Source organism: Boleophthalmus pectinirostris, unplaced genomic scaffold (assembly GCF_026225935.1).
Source record: "Boleophthalmus pectinirostris isolate CB_2022bp ecotype Guang Dong unplaced genomic scaffold, ASM2622593v1 HiC_scaffold_20, whole genome shotgun sequence".
Classification (NCBI taxonomy): Eukaryota; Metazoa; Chordata; class Actinopteri; order Gobiiformes; family Gobiidae; genus Boleophthalmus; species Boleophthalmus pectinirostris.
Genome location: NW_026571153.1, coordinates 18,841,658 through 18,862,268, shown reverse-complemented (window position 1 = coordinate 18,862,268; position 20,611 = coordinate 18,841,658). Strand labels below are relative to the sequence as shown.

The 20,611-nt window shown below is 39.6% G+C and overlaps 1 protein-coding gene and 2 pseudogenes across 1 annotated transcript in view; 2 read left to right on the top strand and 1 right to left on the bottom strand.

Moving 5' to 3' along the window:
* The first annotated feature begins 1,124 nt into the window (after nucleotides 1–1,124).
* LOC110160274 (UDP-glucuronosyltransferase 2C1-like) lies at nucleotides 1,125–9,143 on the top strand (annotated as a pseudogene).
* Nucleotides 9,144–10,742: 1,599 nt separating this feature from the next.
* The window catches only part of kif1c (kinesin family member 1C), a 28,962-nt gene continuing 19,093 nt past the window's right edge, over nucleotides 10,743–20,611 (top strand). The window contains exons 1-2 of the mRNA XM_020924882.2: nucleotides 10,743–11,327; nucleotides 18,407–18,532. Of these exons, the coding sequence (XP_020780541.2) occupies nucleotides 18,427–18,532 (106 nt within the window). The 5' untranslated portion in view covers nucleotides 10,743–11,327; nucleotides 18,407–18,426. The remainder of the gene's footprint in view (nucleotides 11,328–18,406; nucleotides 18,533–20,611) is intronic.
* On the bottom strand, nucleotides 17,097–17,214 carry LOC129409960 (5S ribosomal RNA; annotated as a pseudogene).

Below are 20,611 nucleotides of genomic sequence, written 5' to 3'. Positions count from 1 at the left end.
TCTAAATTATATCATTGGGGGACAGGTCAGAATTCTGTGTCAGAATTCGCTGTGTAATTGTCAGATTACATTTTGTATCTACCTGGTTATGGTTATGGTTATGATTAAGCCTGCAATTACTAGACCGGCACCCACGTAAAATGTGGCATAAAGTTCAACTTTTTTCCCCTTTTACTATTGCTATCAATATTCAAACTCAAATGTGTGATTTTTGTCAGTTGAATGATACTGATGGACTAGATTTACATTTTGGTAATTTCTTTGAAAAACAGTTCTATAACAACAGCCCCTGCCTGCCCTCCATCTGAAACAGTGACGTCATACTTATAAACCCGCAACCTTTATTCATCCTATTTTTGTTCTGCTTTTCAGTAGTAAAAGAGTTTAATAGCAAAGTGCAGGAGATAAGAGCTGATTCCTGATTGGCCAGCGCAGATAGGGCTGCCGCTCTCTGATTGGTTGGGGGCATTTACATGAAACAGCTTGAATGCTTTACAGTGACCTCTACCTTGATTTGACCACATGACACTTCTGACAAATGGGCAGCCTGGACTTTGTTTCTCTACAGTTCAGTTGGTTCAGCGGTCAGTATCAGCAGGTAAGACTTGTTTCTGGGCTTGTATCTTCAGTAATATTCTGTTTTCTGTGCCTTTAAAGATGCACAATGTCACTTTTCTGGCACTTCTTCATCTCCATGGATATTAAACTTTTTATCCATCTTGTATTTAGTCAGTTACAGGTGTTTTAATTTTCTGAAAATATCTCCACCGCTCCACAGACCTGTTTAATCACCAGCTTGTTTCCATAGAGACTGTTAAGTTGATGCCATGCCGATAAGTAACATCTGAGAAAAGTTACACAGTGCATCTTTAAGTCTGAAAATGATTCTGGTTGGGGAAAAGGTAACACTAACGTTCATTCTGTGCCTTGCCCATGGGTACAACAAAAGTGAATCGCTTCCTCTCCAGTGTATTCAAACTGCCATTGCCGAGCCCTTGTTTAAACCTGTCCTTTAATACAGTCCTTCATTCACTGCTCTTTTAAAATCCCGGACACATTGTTCACGAGAGTTCACCGATGAAATGTGACACGTGCAGACTTGTTTTAACAGTTTCGTCCTAGCGTGGAGTGGGTGTGGTAACAATTTTTTTTTCTAACTCTTTCTTTCTGGACGTCGTCATTTCAGTAGGAAAAGTTGTCAATAACGACATTGGAAGGTTGAGTCGCTGTTACGCAAAGTCCAAGTTATTTGTGCCGTCGTTACGCACACACTGGCGGGTTGGAGGAGCCCATCTCTTCTCCGGGGAAACTGAAAGGACCGAGGAGGAGGAACTAACGGAGAAGACCAAAGCAACTTCTAAATCATTTAACCAGCGTTTGAAAACTTGGGAGAATTTGAAGTGGATTTTCAGAAAGGTGTGTTTCAACTCCGGTTTGCGCTTTGTTAGAGTAACGTGACTGATTTATCAACTATGGGAGACTTAAGGACGCGGAAGAAGTGGGCTGGCTAGTAGTTGTAGTAATAGCAGTAGTAGTAGTAGTAGTAGTAGTAGTAGTAACAGCAATAAGTAGCAGTGATTTATGATTTCAAATGCATCAAAACCATTATTATCACCATAGAGACAGGCAAGTAATGGACCTTTCAACAGAAAAGTTACAGAGTGTCTCTTTAGCCCCTGGCATAATGGAGCGGTGTAAGAGACACAAATGTTCAAATCATTTAATATTGTCAACATAAAGCTTTTGTCACTTGTAGACTTACTCACAGTGAGAAGAGAAACCAAAACATTTATTCAAAATGTACAATCATTGAAAAACAGGAATTCTAACTGTGAGCTGGGTGACCTCTCACCTTGGCATAGTAGATGCCAAGGTATGGAGTATTATCTCCATGGAGACAGGCAGGTGGTGGACACTGCAGAAAAGTTACATAGTCCACAATTAAGACATAAGGCATAGTTATGGGTTTCATCTTACTTTTGTCACATTCTGATCATAAAAACAAATGACAAAACGCTCTTTTCCTGTTTTCACTCTGTGTGGGAGTGCTCTCCAACTCACAGATGAGGTCAAATATCTTGGGCATTATGTCACCAGTGACCTCCCAGATGATAGAGACATGTACAGGCAGCAGTGTGAGCTTTATGGTCAGGCCAATATGCTTGTCCGTAAGTCCTCCATGTGCTCCAGGGATGTCAAAATTGCACTCTTTAAATGTTTCTGCTTGCTCTTGTACACTGCGCATATTTGGCGCAACTACAAGAAAAAGAGTTTGCAGAGTTTGACAGTGGCTTATAGCAATTCTTTGAGAATATTACTGAAAGTGCCAAGGTTCTGTAGTGCCAGTGAAATGTTTGTAAATTGGGGTGAGAGACCCTTTGTCGTCATGATCAGATGTTGTATTTATTCTTTTTTTGTGTAGCCATGAATCTGAGCAGTCAAATCATTGAAGCTCTAGTGTGTCCTGTGAGGAGCTCTGTCAGATTCTCCTCTGAGCTGTGGAGACACTGGTGCTCTTGTCTGTACACATTATAACATGCCATGTATAAAAAATTTTTATTCTTACTATTTTCTTTTAATACTATGAACCAGATATTACGTGTTCTTAATAAAGACTGAACTGAATTTAATTGTTATATACAAAATAGTTTAAAATTGATATGGCAATTGCACAATTGTTTCTATTGTAAAATTCTTGTATAGGTTACATTTTATGAAATATTTCTTGCAATGCAGGATCCATATGCCCTAACCCCTCATCTCCTCTGCAGTGTTACCATGAGGTCCCTGCTCCTGTCTCCAGTCTTGGTCCTGGTTTTGGTCGTGTTCCAGGTTGATCCGGTCTGCGGGGGTAAAATCCTGGTGTTCCCAGGTGAGTTTAGTCACTGGCTGAACATGAAGAGTTTGATCCTGGAGCTGCACCGACGAAACCACTCCATCAGCATCATCGTGCCATCAGGAACTCCATCGGTCAAGTACAACGACACAGAGCTGCAAAAGACCTTCAACTTTATTGTGTTTGAGGTCAGTATTAAACCAGAACTGAACCAGGACTCATTTAGGATTTAACCAGGACTACACCCAGACTAAACTAGGACTGGAACAGGATTAAACCAGGATTTAAACAGGATGGAGCCAGGACAAGGCCTGTCACAATAACACATTTTGATATATATTATTATATATTGCTTCAGGATATACTGCGATCAGTAATGATATTGAAACTACTTTATGTCATTGATACAACAACAATAATGCAAGATAATCCCAATAATCCATTTTTAACTAGCATCATTAAGATTGCTTGTCCAGGCAGCCAGTCCCTTCTACATTCTGTTTGAATCCAGAAGCGTCTGGAATGAGACCACAGAGTGTGAAAAACCTTAGTTCAAACATGAGACGATCCAACCACAGCTGCTATCTTGTATAACGTGTCTCTCACAAATGTGGAAGGTATCTCCTCTTGAAAATTCATGTAACAGTCAGAAGAAAATATATAACTTCTTTTACCTGAGACAAGTAATAGTTTGGTGTTTCAGTTGTTCATTCTGGGAAAATCCATGCTGTTTCTCAGTCATTTATATAGTTTTCTCCCTTTTTTTTGTTGTTGTAAGCAGCCATGTTTGTTTTTGATGGAGCATGGGTCTCTGATTGGTTAATCCGCCTGTCAATCACTCCCTCTGAAATCGTCTCGATACGGCTCCAGATCCAAAGCCTGATTCATCAGCCGTTTTCACTTTGTAGAAATTGTCGCAGCATTAGAATTGATTCGCTCGATGGTAGGCGGTACTTTTTTCATTTAGTCAATCTCTGCTATTTGGTTGTGACATAATGCACCGCTAACGGGACTGTTATATTAAGCTTTTCCCAAATCCCATAGGAAGAAGGGCAATAACGTCTTTCCCCTTGATAAAATTCACCAAACATTGTCTTTGTTCCAGCTTTAAATCCTTGATTTCGGGAATCGTTGCCAACACAGAATGTATGGCTCTTCGCTGATTGGCTGGTGCCTGGACCCACCCTTCCAGGATTCTTGCAAACCGTCTAGTGTATTCTGATTCCTGACCTAGTCACTAGAGAGAAATTAAATTGAGCGGAGGCACTAGGTGGCGCCAGCTTGGCTACTGGATCCACCCGTCTTCGTAAAGTTTATGTCAAAACATGTGGTTTCCGTCTGGTCAAGTCATTAGCCGTAATTATCCTTAGCCAAGTCACCGATTTAACCTTTTAAAGCTCAAATGTTTTTGTATTAATACAAAAATACATCCCACTTTTACAAACAATTATTGATCCCCAAAATGTATTGTTGATAAGTCGATATAGTAATTATCATGACTGAAGCAGGACTGACCTAGAACTGAACTAGTGAAAATAATAGACATTTTACCTGCAGTCATCTCAGTTTAAAGGTGCACTATGTAACTTTTCTACTGGAGTGAATGTGACCTGCGTGTTTCCATGGCTATTAAACATCTGTTGGATACAAGCAGAGGACGCCACTAGACAAATTTACAGGTCAGATCTACAGAGAGGCGATCCAGCTTACAGCAAGAATGCATTTTTCAAGATATTTTTAGCGATAAAAAATTAAAGATATATACATTTAAAACCATACTGTAGAAGATTCTCTAACCCTAACCCTCCATGGGAAAAGTTACACAGTGCACCGTTTAGTTCAAGGATTTTGGAGGATGGGAGGGCATCTGACACAGTCCTTCCTCTCCTGTCAGGTTCCTTTCACTGCCCAAGAGTACATGATCTTTCTGGAGGAGTTCATGCACTTCTCCATGTACGAGTCCCACAAAGCGTCCATTATGACCAAAGTTCGTCTGACGTACTCTTGGCTGAGTCATTCCGTGACCATACAGAAACAGACGTGCTATGGAATCGTCCACAACGCCGCGCTGATGTCTCAATTACGCAACGCCAAATTCGACCTGGTGCTGTGGGACCCCATGAGCGCCTGTGGTGACCTGGTGGCAAAGCTACTCGATCTTCCCATAGTGACTTCTCTAAGGTTGGTTTCATTATTATTATTATTATTATTATTATTATTATTATTATTATTATTGTTATATAGGGTTCAAATCAGATACTTTATTATAACTACTGAATACTCATTTTGGCAAGTATCACAAAATCACATTGACAGGACAAAAGTATTATTAGTATTAGTCATATAAAACCATTAAACTAAACATTTCATCGTTTTGTGTTGAAAAAGGAGCATAACTTTATTTTCATTGTGGCATCAAAATCTATATTGAGCTCTTTCTTTAGCATTAAAATCAAGTTTGAAATTTAAATTTTCTGCATTAATATTTATTTAAAAAATGTATTCTTTTAAAGATCAGGGGATTACAGAAATTTATAGGAACTGTTCTTGGTACTGTTCTATGTGAAAATCGTTGAAGCTGTTAATAGTTGCACTCAAACGACTGTTTTTCTCTCCTGCTTCTCGTGTTTGATTCCTGCTTTTTTCAGATTTTCATTCGGTGCTGTGGTAGAACGTCACTGTGGCCACGCCCACTTACCTCCGAGCTACGTGCCCTCCTCCCCTCTGCCGTACAGTGACATCATGACCTTTAGTGAAAGAGTGACCAGTTTTCTGACCAACCTGCTGAGCTCCGCAGTGTCTGAATTGTTCTGGATGGTCACAATGAATGGATGCTACTCAGAAGTTCTAGGTAAAGACATTAAAACAACACTAAACATGCTGTTCAGAGCCAAAAAAGAATAATAAAGTACAATAATATGTATATGTTTTGGTTTTACAGAATAATCAGTATTTGATTTGAACATGTCATCCTTGTATCTGGGGGCATAGTTCAGGTCATGGTCATATTTAAAGAATTTAAAATCACAATCTTAAATATAAGGTTTACGTCCTGGATTAAGTATGGTATTAAAATCATGTTTGAAAATCACAATGGATTGATGATATGTGGGATATAAATTAGGTGCTTGTTTCAATAGATATGTCATCTCTCTGCCTGGAATGTTTCACAGTAGGACACTCTACCTCTCTCTATCTTACATGTATTCAAGTACAGGTGGTTTTATAGCTCAGAAATATCTAGAAAAACAGGCATTTTGACTGTGAGCGGGGTCACCTCTCCACAGATCTGACCTATAACTTGGTCTGGTTTGGTCTCCATGAAGATAGAAAGGTTTAATGAATCCATGTATCATTCGTTCGTTCATTCATTCTGTGCAAAAGTCCGGCACCGCAATTAAAGTTACGGAAACGGGAAATGGCCGTTACTCGTTACGATTTTTCCATTATTCATTTAAATACAAAATCGAAAACTGAAAAACACAAATCGTTATCCGTTTTATTTGAAAAACGAATGAACGAATGATACACAGATTTTAATGCCATACTGTGAAACATTCGAGACAAAGCAATAACGTCTCCATGGAGAAAAGCATTTAACAGGCCCTCCGCCAGAAAAGTTACACAATGCACCTTTAATAACTAATAGTTTTACCTTTTTGTGTAAACTTTCTTTGTGCAGGGCAGTCGACCACCGCGTGTGAAACGATCGGTCGAACGGACATGTGGCTGATCAGAACTTACTGGGACATCGAGAGTCCAAGGCCCCTCCCCCCAAACTTTCGCTATGTGGGCGGGCTCCACTGTAAACCGGCCAATCCGCTGCCAGCAGTAAGCCGCCAATCACACACAGAAAAACACAGGCTATGAAAGATACAGTTACACAAGATACTTATAAAACAGTTTTGTAGATATGCCAAGTTAGAATCAGAATGTGTGATACTTGAATCTCCAATATCCATTTGACATGCATGTTTTAACATGTTTTTGATGTATTGATTGCAAAAGTATTATCTAATTACTGAGTTTAAAAAATAGATTGAAGGATTGGTTGTGCTCCATGTGTTTGGGGCACATGAAGCACCCATATTATTCACAACATCATTTAATAATTATTTCAGTATTGGATGCAGTGACCAAAATTTTTTTTTAAAAGTAGGTAAAAATAGATTGAAGACTGAATGGTAATTTTTAGTCCAACTGTTAAAAACTTAAAACGTGTCAAAGCTTTGGAAAACAGTCACTCAGTTACATTTACTCTAGTTAGGCTATTGCTTTTTCTTCTTTCAGGATCTTGAAGAGTTTGTGAGCTCGGCTGAATCTGGGCTGTGGTGATCGTCACGTTTGGCTCCATGATAACAAACCTGACGATGGAGCGTGCTGAGGTCATCGCCACTGCACTGGCCCAGATCCCACAGAAGGTCTAAACCAGGACAATACCAGCACTACCCCAAGACTATACCAGGTCCTAAATCAAGTCTAAACCAGGACATGTGTGTGTTTAGGTGATCTGGAGGTACAGTGGACCCACTCCTCGCTCTCTGGGACCAAACACCAAATTGCTGGACTGGATTCCTCAAAATGACCTCCTTGGTACCTCTCTTCATCTCTCTTTGAGTTTGTAGACTTTTAGACAACCAATGCATAAAAGCTCAATAGAGTTAAAAAACTAAGATCATAATGTTTATTTTTAGTTGAAGACACCTCAAATGCCCATAGTCAGATACTTTTGCATTTGATGGCAGACACTTAAAAAAGCACATTGGCACACACCTAAAATTTTGCTAAAAGTTCAGCTCAAACTAAAATGCTCCACTTCCAAGGCTTGTACATCCTTGCAGTGTTAATGTATGTAACTGTCAGATACCTTCACTGTCTGTGTATATCTCCCCCTTTAGGCCACCCTCAGACACGCGCCTTTGTGGCCCATGGCGGCACTAACGGTCTGTATGAGGCGCTATTCCACGGTGTGCCTATAGTGGGCATACCGCTCTTTGGTGACCAGTCGGATAACATCGCCCGTCTGAAGCGCCAAGGGGGCGCCATCATGCTCAACTTCAACACCATGACATCACAGGAAATAACGTCAGCCATCAATGAGGTCATCAACAATCCCAGGTGAGTCTTGTCTTAGCAGAGTTTTAACTTTTAACTTTGTGTTGTTAGCATCATGTTAATTTACATGGGGATGTGATAAATTTTAGACTTATACTTATTGTGAAAAGAGTTATTGTAGTTTTATGAATCGTTATTGCTGATTATTGCCTTAATTTACTTTTCATTCACATTTTCTACAAATGTTCACAAGACCGGGACAGTATCAGTGGTTTATTGTATCATTTAACCTAACTTAATTATTTATTGATTGGACATAATATGTTTAAGCAGTTAAATAACACTGTTAAATAACACTAAGCCTGCACCTGAATGTGTATGATCTGTCTCTGATGACTCCATATCCCATCATCCTCAGCTACAGGCAGAGCACCCTAAAAGCGTCAAAGATACACAGGGACCGTCCCCTCTCCGCCCTGCAGGAGGCAGCGTTCTGGGTGGAGTTTGTCATGAGGAACGGAGCGTCTCACCTGCGGCTGGCCTCCTACGAGCTCAACTGGTTCCAGTACTACAGTCTGGACGTCGCCGCCTTCCTGCTGATCGTCATGGTCATTGCTATCGCTGTCATGGCAACTATCATCAAAAAGGGACTGAGACTGGGGCGAAGACTGGTCCAGAGATCCAGACCGCATCAGGACTGAAGCCAAGAATAGACAAGGACTGAATCAGAACTGAGCCAGAAATGAGCCAAAACCGAGCCAGGACTGAACCAGGACAGTGTGAGAACAAGTGGAAACAAAAGACAAAAGATGCACACTCCACACTGAGGGACAATGCACTGGCTCACAAACTGCTTCATAGCTGTGAGGGCAAAGTGACTCTGTGCCTCTGTGAGTGTCTACAACCTGTACAGCAACAACCAAGACAGAGACTGAACCAGGACCATAAAATATAAAGAATGCTTGTTTAAAGGTGCAATATGTAGTTTTCTGATAAATGGTTCTATAATGTGTTATAGACTAGCTTTACATTTAGTCATCTGGGATGTTTTGCTCGAAGTAAATACCTTGAAAAACATGCTTTCTTACTGTAACTGGGGTCATCTCTCCACAGATATGACCTATAATGTGGCATGGTGGCTTCACATCATATATGGGTATAAGTTTAATGTCGTACATGAACCTTTTACCAGAAAACGAATACTGCACATTGTAAAGTTTATTATTTATTTTTAAATAAACAACAAGTCATATTCATGTGCAGTGTGTTTTTGAATGTCAGCTGACGTGATTTAAATGTGTTTCTGAGAAAGTTGGAGATATAATTTCATTGTAATTCCAAGTGAGTAGTTTGGTCAACCTTGATTGAAGCAACAGACATTCAGAGAGGCCAGTGTCTATTGAACTCACCCGATGAAAAACAACCAAACAAAAACAATAAAATATAGGTAGAGAATTATTAATCTACAACAGAGTACTGATAATTTGTAGAAGTACAACTTGTGGTCTAAGAAATGTTTCATGTATGGATAAATAACATATTTGGGGAAACAATACACAAAATCTGTTATTTTCATTTTACAGGAATGCATCTTTGCAAAAATAAGCAATAAAGCACCTATAACTGAATAAATGCTGAAAAATAATTGTGGCAAAGCAAAAACATATGGAAGCCCATTTCCTCCAGTAAATAAAAAAAAAATAAAAGCCTCACAGGAAGTCATAAATAGGAGTTTAAAAGTCATAATATATATATATTTTTATATTCATAGATATGAGTTTAAAAGTCATAATTATGAGTTTTAAAGTTGACTCTGAATCTGCCCTTGGAAGCACATGGACATTTTCCTGGAGAGGCCATCTTCCAGGAGGTCAGAACATCTCCACATAGCTCCATTTGCTCGTTAACTTGTGAAAGTTGTAAAAAGACACAGGGAGATGTATTCACACAAATCCCATATGAATGGCTACATGCAAAGTGTCCATCGATGTTACTCTGTTCATTGTAGCTGATTTAGTCCAAATGGGGAATGAAGTACTTTTGGCTCTGTGGTGCACCTGGTCTCCTGGCCCTGGCCGGGGATTGATGAGCTTTGCTGGACTCTGGCACAGGTCACTTTGGGTCACTGAAAACATGGGCTCATAGCAAATAATTTAGGTACAGTATGAAGCGAATTAGTAAAATAACAAAATGTTCCTTGTAGTGGGTTTATGCATGACTTCTCCAGGAAAAGAGTCGGACCACAGCTCACCTGCTTGCATGGCGAGAGCAGGAGTCAACTTTGAAAACTTCTAATTATGACTTTTAAACTTGAACTCATGACTTTTAAATTCGTTATAATGACTTTAAAATTCAGAATTACTACTATTAGATTCATAATTATGACTTTACAATGTATAATTATGACTTCCTGTGAGGCATTTATTTTTTATTTACTGGTGGAAATGGGCTTCTATAAAAAACATCTCCTTTGAGAGAAGCAGGCGGCAGACCCTCCCCCAGAAAAGTTACAGTCACAGTGCACCCTGAACAAAGCCCACTGCCTTTGTTGCTTCTTGCATTGCACTCTCCTCCCACGTCCATCAGAGGGAGCTGTTGTTTCATTTCAGGGTCATAGGTGTAAAATGAACTAGGTCTAAACTTGATTTGATTGTTCATGCATTGGTCCATGTGATCGTATTACCTCAGCTTTCTCTTATTATTATTAGTATTGGTTTAGTCCTGGTTTAGAACAGTTTGGCAAAATATCTGACGTTAGGCGCATCTGTCCTGCCCTGTCCTTGGATTGGGTACTCCTGACTGGGCCGTCTCCCGTCTCTGGAGCGCACGTCGGCCCTGGGTACACGCACGCACACCATCCCCGTCTCCCCCGTCAGCTCCTCCGCGGTGCGTCCCCGGCTTCTCTCCGCTCATTTGCCCCGCTCTCGGCTGTCTGCCCCCGGTCAAATTCCCCACATCTCGCCCCTGGATCCCCCCTTCAAGGACCCATCAGCTCCCGAACCGGATTGGACTACTTTGACCCCAAAACTAACGCAGGAAGCCGGCCTCAAACTTTGGCACGCACCGCCCTTGTCCCCTTTCCACGATCAGCTGACACCACCCTTCCCCTCTTTTCACTTCACTTGGAGTTATTCCACTATTTTCACTTTTGGGGGCTTTTTGGGGACTTTGCTCCTCGTGTCCAACTTTTTTCCCCGGACCCCTGCTCGTGCGCCATCGCGTGCGCCTGACCGGAAGCGGGTCTCTGGCACGCGCACTGAACCGGTGCTGTGATTGGGTCAAGCAGTAGTTCAGTTACATTTGTTTTGGGAGTTATTCGGTGTCCTTTTGGAGTTTGTTTTCACTTTTTCCCGCTTGGATCTGGAAAGGAATTACGCACAAGACATGGAGCGAGGACAGTGAACGGACGCGCGCGCACGAGTCTCTCCGGTGTGAGGTGAGAGGCAAACCGGTGACGTTACGTAAGAGACGTAGCCTTCACTTTGTTGTATACCGAAATTGTAGCCACATCCATTCGCGATCTTCTCGTAGATTTGTTCCGTAACTTATAATCACTTTTCTGGTTTGTTTCAATGTGGGGAAAAAATTAAGATCAAGCAAAACAGCTGTCAGTTCTAATTAAAAGTTGAGTAAATGACTTCATACACGTGTCTCCTCCCTGACCACTGTGCTAAGTATTGTTGACAACAAGTATCAGTAGTCGCTCGGCTTAAAATGCATTTGAGGATTATGGCTGTAATTATTTTATTCCCTTGACATAAACTCATAAACTAACCTGTGTCATTGCAAAACTGATTTGTCTCTTCGCCAACGAGAGCTCCTCCGTGTTTTTAAATTATAGATATATTTACAAATCTTATCACATTCGTTCACTTTTAACAGAAGTTATTTTGAGTTTAAGTGTAGATTTAAACAGGAGCTGAACTAGGGTTAAAGTAATAAATAAACCAGGACTAAACTAGTAATAAACCAGCACTACAATGTACAACAGAACTAAACTAGGGTTAAACTGTTTCTTAACAAAATAACTCAAATATAAAACCATTACTCTTGGTAATAACATTATAATGTTTCTGACTTCTGATTGCTGTGTTGACTAAAAACAATAGAATTTGCCGTGTTTGCTAAGAGTGGTTGTTCAGGCTTGTCTCTGTGTCATAATAACTTGTCTAACCAAAGAGCATGTGATTTAGCTTCAGACACTCAAAGATGTTTTATACTTTTCTGTAATATACTGTAGCCACAGCTGCCCTGGGGTAAACCCACCGAAGCTGTAGGTATAACTGTACCATCAGCCAATTCGACCACCTCTAAATCAATCCACTCACCACATAGATACATAGGCAAGGTGGCTGAAGTGTCTTGCCCAAGGACACAGTATACCCTGGTTTGGGCTGGGATCGTATGGCCCTCCTTTGGTGGCTGAATGCCATCCTCACAGTGTGTGTATAGAGTTAGTTATAGAGTGTATGGTGATATGTGGATATTGTTCCATGTGACTGATAAAGGTCCTGTCCTGTTGTGATTGTCGTGTGAGGGGCAGTAGCAGAGCTGAGGCTAAAGTTAGCGGCGGGAGTCGCTCGGTGTGGAATCTCAGCCATGTGCAGCGTGCGGGGGGTATTTTTAACATGTGTTTGGCCCCAGTGTCCCTGCTCCGGACAGACTTTAGCAATCGGCTTGTCCAAACCTACGGACAGAACACAAGGGAATTTTACTGGGACTTAAGGTCCTCCCACATTCTTCTGTCTGGATTTCTTTAAATCAAGACTAAATTGGGTCTAAACTAAAATCAGGCTCTGATTGTATAATGCATTATTATTGGGGAGTTGTGGCCACATCTGCCCTGGGGCAGAGTAACAGTGTGGCTGGTGGCCTGTCTGTGCTCTGTCTGTGGTAGGAGTAAGACTACACTTGGACTGAACCAGTCCTGGACTAAACCTGGTCTGAACCAGGGCCTGAGTGTGTCTGTTTCAGTGGTCTGTTTGGACAGGGAATGCTATGGAGTCATTCATTAGCACATTCCATTCCAGATGAGGCTTACATGGGAACCATGTCTCAATCTAAACTAGGTTCTGGTTTAGTCATGGTTTGGTCTTCGTTTAGTCCCTCTTATATCTGACCTTCTGCCAGATTTAATCCTAAAAGATGGTTTTCAATCCCAGATTCTCTCAGTCTTCAGGTGGATTCCTAACATTTTTTGTTTGAACAGCTGTCATGTTGGACATAGACCTGGTTTAAGTCTAGACCAGAACCTGGCTTGGACCAGTCAGTCAGGCTTTGTGTCTGCAGACCTCTGGGGGACTGGCTCCCTGTTTTCTTTGTCAACTAAGAACAATGCACAGAAACTACTGCATACAACATTTCACCTGTACATGCGTGCAGATGTGGATAGTTAGAAACACTTCACCTGTGTGTGTGCATCAGACTGCTGGAATGCAGTCTTCTCTCCTCTCTCAGTATCAGTGATCTCTTGTTTGTTCTGTCTCTGTATTTGCCTTTTAAACACAGCTTCTGTCTGTGGAGGTCCGGGTGAAGGCCGACCTCAAAGCCGTTGAGTCTATAGACACAGCTGTAGGAAGGAGAAGTAACTTTGGGTTTGAAAATGTCACTTGTCAAATGGTGATACATTTTTTATTATTTTTAAGACAAAATTTAATTCTCACGCCCAGTTTTTAAACAAATCCAGCAGCTTTGGAAAGGAACTGCTAAATTCATATTGTCTTTTTGGTTGCCTGGAATCTCTCCAATATTGAACTTTTTCTATTTGTTGATAACGGGTACAATTGAACCTAAAACTGATACATTTAAAAAGAAAAGCAAATTAATATTGCCAAAATATTTTTAGAGAAGCCTGAAATATCATTTGAACTGTTAAACTAATACAACAATCCCTTTATTTATGGAGGTCTAAATTACAGGATTAACAGGTTTTATACAGAATATGTTCCCATGGAGACTTCATATTTTAATGTTCATGTACAATCTGTAGAGAAATTTCTAGGGATGCACTGATAATGATATATCAAATATCGACGCTTCATGAAAATTTGCTGAACTGGGTATTAGCTCCAAAATATTGGTTCTGTAGATATTCTGGTTTGGACTATGAGCTGATATAATAAAACTATTTACTGGTCATAGTTCGTTCAGAAAGTCTCATAATGTTTGAACTTTTAATATACAAAGTTTTTGTGTAGTTACTTGAGAACTACATAACACATTTTGTTGCACAATAAAGTATTTTAGTCCCTGCACTGGTATCAGGTATCAACAGATGCTTAAAGTCAAGGTGTCAGATTGGTATCGGAACTGCTGGTTTGGTGCATCTCTATAAATTTCCATTTGTCCCCTGCATGTGACCCATCCTTCAGTGCAACCTGTCAGCAGCAGTGGGCACCGGCACAAATTTCCAGATCTTGAGCTAGTCTTGGTCAGAATTGCCTTAGCTCGAGGATTTTACATATTGTGCATGTTTTTGGTCGATGGGGGAAACCAGAGTGGCAGGAAGAAGCCAACCCAAGAGAAACATACAAAGTCTGCACAGAAAGGCTAAGAGTTAAAATGTTCCCGCTGTGAGGAGAGAGTAATTGTAATTTGCAACCATTCAAATTGCATTTTCATTTCAGTCACAAAGTGGAGGCATCAAACAACCTTCTGAGTAAGTCCTGTAAGTCTGACCAATGATAGCATCAAAATGTGTCTGTTATGAATTTGATTAAAAAAAAAAAAAAAAAAAAATGCCTTTAGTCATTTCACATTATCACAAAAAAAGTGATAAAAGTCTCAACTCTGCTCCAAATCATATTATTTTACTGACAGAGGATTGGCTGTGGATCTGTTCATTAAAAGACCCAACTTCACTTAATTTTAACAATTTTTAACTATAGAATCTCAATTAAAAATTTAATAATTGCACAGCCGTAACAGATGATTTTGTTTCTTTTAGTCAAAGGAGAAAACCCACACAGAGAGAATATACAAACTCCACACTAAATGGCCCTTTATTTGTATATGTTTGGGTAGATCCAAATGGCTTACGGGAGTTGTAGTTCTTTTTACATGAATGGACTACAGTTAGATAATGAGAGGAGACACATTACTGTAAAACCTGGAATGAAGGGAATGTGGTAAATTATAGGCAATAGACACAACACCACACAGAGCCAAGACGGTTCTCATATCAATAAGACTCCAGTGCTAGTTTAGCTACTGTAATATCTTCTGCAGAAACTTTAATATCTCCATGAGGTTTTATTATCTTTATTAAACTGTTATCTCTATAAACATGCTCTGAAATGTGTGTGATTCTTTGATAATTTTATGTTGATGCTCCTGGACTTGTTTAAATGTGTTTTTAAGTGGAGAATCCAAAATATTGTTTGCGTGAAATGGTCCACAGAATGGCATTCACCTCCATGGAGACAAACAGGGACCTGCAATAAACCAAGTATTCTTAAAGGAATATTTGGGAGTGCTTCTGGGTCTGGTAATGCACAAAATATGAAATAATATGTAAAAATGTACAGTGTATGTTATGGTATGGTCTGCTTTTTATTTATATAGGGACAGTGCACAACAATATATTAACCAAGGCTATGTTTATATGATGACCTTATCGCATCTTCACTTTTTATTTTGTGTTTAGACAAGTGTTTTTGGGGGAAATCTGCGTGCATATGGTGATGCAAAAGTGTGTGGAATTTAATTGGGTATGCATGCTAGACAGCAAGGTGGTGACGCTCGGTGGTCTAAACCTCTAAACGAAAGTTAACATGAGCAGGTTGGTGGAAATACTAAAAGTACAGATTCAGTGTATATAGATAAATTGAGATAAACTGAATTAAAACAGATATTCCTTAGGGTTGAAGTGATGAAATACTATTCTAAAAACAACAGAGGAAAAAGAGGATTTGGTCTTTCATTTGGGGACAGTGCATTCTCCTCTGGACAATGAGCGTGTTACTCGAGATGTTTTTTCAAAGCTCAGTGAGATGAAACCCTTCAGAGGAGGAGCAGCACCATGAAGAATTTTGACAAGCAAACAAATCTTAGCATATATCATTAGATTTTTAACATTTAATAAGTTTTATTTTGCTGCAGTAGGACAGTGATGATACTGTCGGGGTTTCTTAGCATGAATTCTCATCTCATCAGGAAGACAGTATTGTGTAAACAGTGTAGAATCTGAGGCATTATAATTAAATGAACCCTTATAGGCTGCATCATAATTTCAGATGGAGGGTAGTAACTTCATGGGAGATTTCCTGTTTTTTCAAGTTATATCCAAATGAATAATCCATAAACATTTAACCTCATCATTATAATATCAGGGTCCTCCTACCGTCCTTGGTCTTGAATAATACCACCACTTTCTGAAGCTATTATGAAAACGTTATTTCATTTTTGTTTATTTACTGACTTTGTGCCAGTTTTTGTTTGAAATGGATAGCCTCAGGAATTAGAGATATTAACCATAAACAAAAAAAAACAAAACAAAAAAAACAAAAAAAAAAGCAAATTCCACCATAGAATTTCAGTTCAGTTTAAACTATAGGGATTCTTTTACCACACTGAGAGACATTGTGAGGAGTACCCAACTGCAGGATTATTTTGCTTGTTTGCAGGTTGAGATGGTAGTGTAGATTTAAGGAACGTGGTGGAAGGAAAGAGCGGGAACTGTTGTGTGGAAAACTCTGTCTATAATAAAACCGGGAGGGGCCTCGGAAAAATGCAGAGGGAACACTGGCGTACATGTGTGAAGACTGCTCTGCTTATATCATGAAATGTTCACTCCTGGTTTAGACTTGAATCAGAATTGGTTTAGTCCTTGTTCAGTTCCAGTTTATTCCAGGTTTAGTTTTGGTCTAGTTCTGTTTTAGACCTGGTTCATCCCCAGGTCATTCCTTGTTCAGGCCTGGTTTAGTCCTGGTTCAGTCTGGGTTCAATGTATCAGATTTATAGCGCTTTTATGGACACTCAAAGACGCTTTACAGAACATGATTCATCCACTCCACACTCTGGGTTGTAAGCTGCTATTTTAGCCACCGCTGCCCTGGAGCAGACTGACAGCAGCAAGGCTGCTAATCTGTGCCATCGGCCCCTCCGACCACCACCATCACTCACACACACACAGCACTTTCATACTAGGCAGTGTTGGTGAAGTGCCTTACGCAAGAACACAATGACTGTTTTTGCGGCTGGCTCCCTACTGTGGCACCTGATTTTCCCAGTGATCTCCCATCCAAGTACTGACCAGGCCCGGCCCTGCTTAACTTCTGAAATCTGACAGGATCAGGCTTTGACAAGCTGGTATGGCCACATACCTGCTTGTCAAAGCCGGTCCGGGTTTACCAACTTACTCTGGGTTTACTCCAGGTTTAGTATTGTTTTGGCCCTACTTCATCCCTGTTTTAGTCCTGGTTTACTCCTTCATCCTATTTTTTAGTCCTGGTTCTTGCTTTAGTCATGGTTTAATCTTCATTTTGATATATCTGGTTAACTCCAATTATTTGGTTCAAAGAAGCTTATCATTAAAACTGATATTTTTGGGAATGGAGCAAACAGAAAGACAATATGAGGACATACTGTTCTGAAACTTATCTCAGAGACCTTTGTTTGTCTATGGTGTCACTAAATACATGAGCAAACACAGCAGATAAAAAGTGTTCTAACTGGTTTTAATGTTGTTTGGTCATAAATTCAAGTAAATGTAATTGTTAATAATAATAAATAATTATATTTTTAAAAAGATGAATAACCACCAACAGTTGAGGAGTTGGGTCTTCCAAGAACTTCATCCAGAACTCATTTTAATCAGTTAATACACTGAAAGACCATTTTCTGACCACAATGTTGTTGTTGTTTTGTTTTTGTTTTTTTGTTTTGTTTTTTGTTTTTTTGCACTGTATGAAAATGTTGCTGAGTTATAAATACAGAAAATTATAATCCCTTATCTGTTGGTAGGCTTGGTGTACCTGTACTCCATTTTGGGACTTCAGATGTTGTCTTGGTGCATCTCATCCTAACGGAACCAACCCCGCCTCTCTCCGATTGGCTGTAGGGTTACCAAAAGTATTAAAAGTATTGAAAAATCAACTAGTCAAAACTAGTTTGAAACTACTTTGAGCACGTATCAATAAAAAAAAAAATATCACATTGACAGGACAGTAACTAACTTTTCCTGAACAGCTATAGCTATCTTGAGCTATAACAGAAAAAGTATAAGAGCACATAGATTAGTATATGTCCATGGACCACTGTGGAACCTACCTGGACAACTGAGGGATTGCAAATATATAAGACCATACGGTAATATAAAAAAGTACTGCGATTTAATGTTGAAAATCACGTTTATTATCTAAAGTGAACGTGTTTTTTATTGTCATTGTGGTATTGGAGTCAGTATTGAGTATTGAATCTATTCCCTGTTTGCTCTTAGAGTGATGCACACTTCTCTCTGATTGGTTGTTTCCAGATGTATATGTGTCACACTTCTCTCTGATTGGCTGGTTGCAGGTGGAGTGGGCGGGGCAGTGATGGCGGGGTCCTCGGTGAAGGTGGCCGTGAGAGTGCGTCCGTTCAACGCCCGAGAAATTGCACGAAACGCCAAATGTGTCATCCAGATGCAAGGCAACTCCACGTGTAAGTAAAACCGCTAGCTCCACGTTAAATGCTCCATAAGAAACACTGGGAAAAATAGAACTAGTTCATTTTAAACAGCTTGCAATGTTATTTGTCACTTATAAGCACTTTTCTACGGAAGCCGAGAGGGGTCACAACAAATGCAAACGCCGCAACAAATACAAATGCGACACACAACAAAAAGCCACAACACACCAAAAAAAGCCACAACGGAAATGAGCGCGGGACTCTATTCCTGCAGTCATTTCCGTTGTGGCTTTTTGTTGTGTTGTCACCTTTGTATTTGTTGCGGTGTTTGCATTTGTTGTGACCCCTCTCGGCTTCCGTACTTTTCACAACTCTGTGATCAAACCAGTGTTTTCCATGACAGTAAAGCTACCAACAACTAGCATGCTAATATGCACTTGCTAATCATAAGTCAATAAAATGTGCTATAATTAGATGTAGATGGCACTTAGCTGACATATTTTGCTCAAATACATGAGGAAAAGTCAAGTCTAGGACTATATCATACATAATGCATAATTATTTTACACATTATTCATTGTTATCCACTGTTTTGATCTAAAACAGTTTAATAATAGAATCGGGTCTACTGACTTCCCGTTTAAAACTCTTCAAAGTGACATTCATCTCTGCAGCAGATTTAAATTTCACTTTGTTGGCGTTGTAACATTTTTAACCCTGTGACCTGGAGTCTGAATATTTTTGAATAATTGTAACTAAGTACAGCGCTGTGGGCAAGATAGGGGGTAGGTGAAAACAGACATTTTCAGAGCACTCAAGCCTCAAATAAATACTATATCCTCTTTAAACTTATAATTGGCCTGGAAAGTGACAAGACGTTGTACACAGTTTGTTTCCCTATGAGTGGATCACATTGCACACACTTTTTTTTATGATGCAACACTCTGAACTACAATCCCAGCATGCCTCAGTGATCATGTGATGTGCTGCTGCTTCCTGTTTCAGAGTTATTCCCGTCAGTGGGTATTTGTGTCCCAAACATTTACTCCAGTGACAGCCCACCCACAACTGTCCAACGCTGTAGTAACATTACTATTATACTCAATGGGGAATGCTAATGATGGTGTAATGAGGAAAGTAACACAAAGGGAATTAGTACTAAATATTTATAATGTTATAAGACATGCATCATGCTGGGGGTATTCTACACATTCCACTATTAGAGGTGCATGTAGCAGTTACCATGGTGTCACAATGCACACATTAGCAAGCACTGACAAAAAAGTAAGATTGTTTGGAAATTTAAGAAAAAAAAAAAAGATTTAAACAGCACATTTTCAGGAGCCTGTGACCAAAGAAGTGTTTATGGTCCTTGCTTGCTAATGCTAACTAGCTTGTGACTGTAATATCAGAGGTGTGAGAGGTGTTTAAGTGCAGAAATCATTAATATTATATCTCTTGTAGTTCCAGCCAAGTCAGTTCTGTATGTTAAGATTGGGTTGGTAGTTTTTCCAGTTAGTTTCACATCCTCAGGAAATATTGATGACATCAGCTGCAGAGTATTATGTTACATTACAGTCAGTGTTGGGGAGTAATGGATTACATGTACCGCCGTTACGTAATCAGAGTACAAATTATGAGTAACTGTATTCCGTTACAGTTTCAATGAGTGGTAATTGGATTACAGTTACTTTGCTGAAATAAGTGGATTACAAGGCAGTATTTTCCTGTTTTCACATTTTGTGCTACATCCCATTTATTTATTTTTTATTTCGGTAATTCTACTCATTGCTGGAAACCCAAACAGAACGCGCGCAATAAGAGCGACGTAAACGTCATGTTAAAGTTGGCGGTGTCAGTCACACAGTGGAAGCAGCAGTGCATATATATATATATAAATATATATATATATATATATATATATATATATATATATATATATATATATATATATATATATATATATATATATATATATATAAAAAACAAATATAAAATCGCCTACAACTTAAATGTGAAACCGGAGCTACTGGCACTGGTGAAAACAACCTGCATAGACTCATAATATCTGCACTACTGTCCTATAGTGACCTGCGACATGAGTGGACGCGC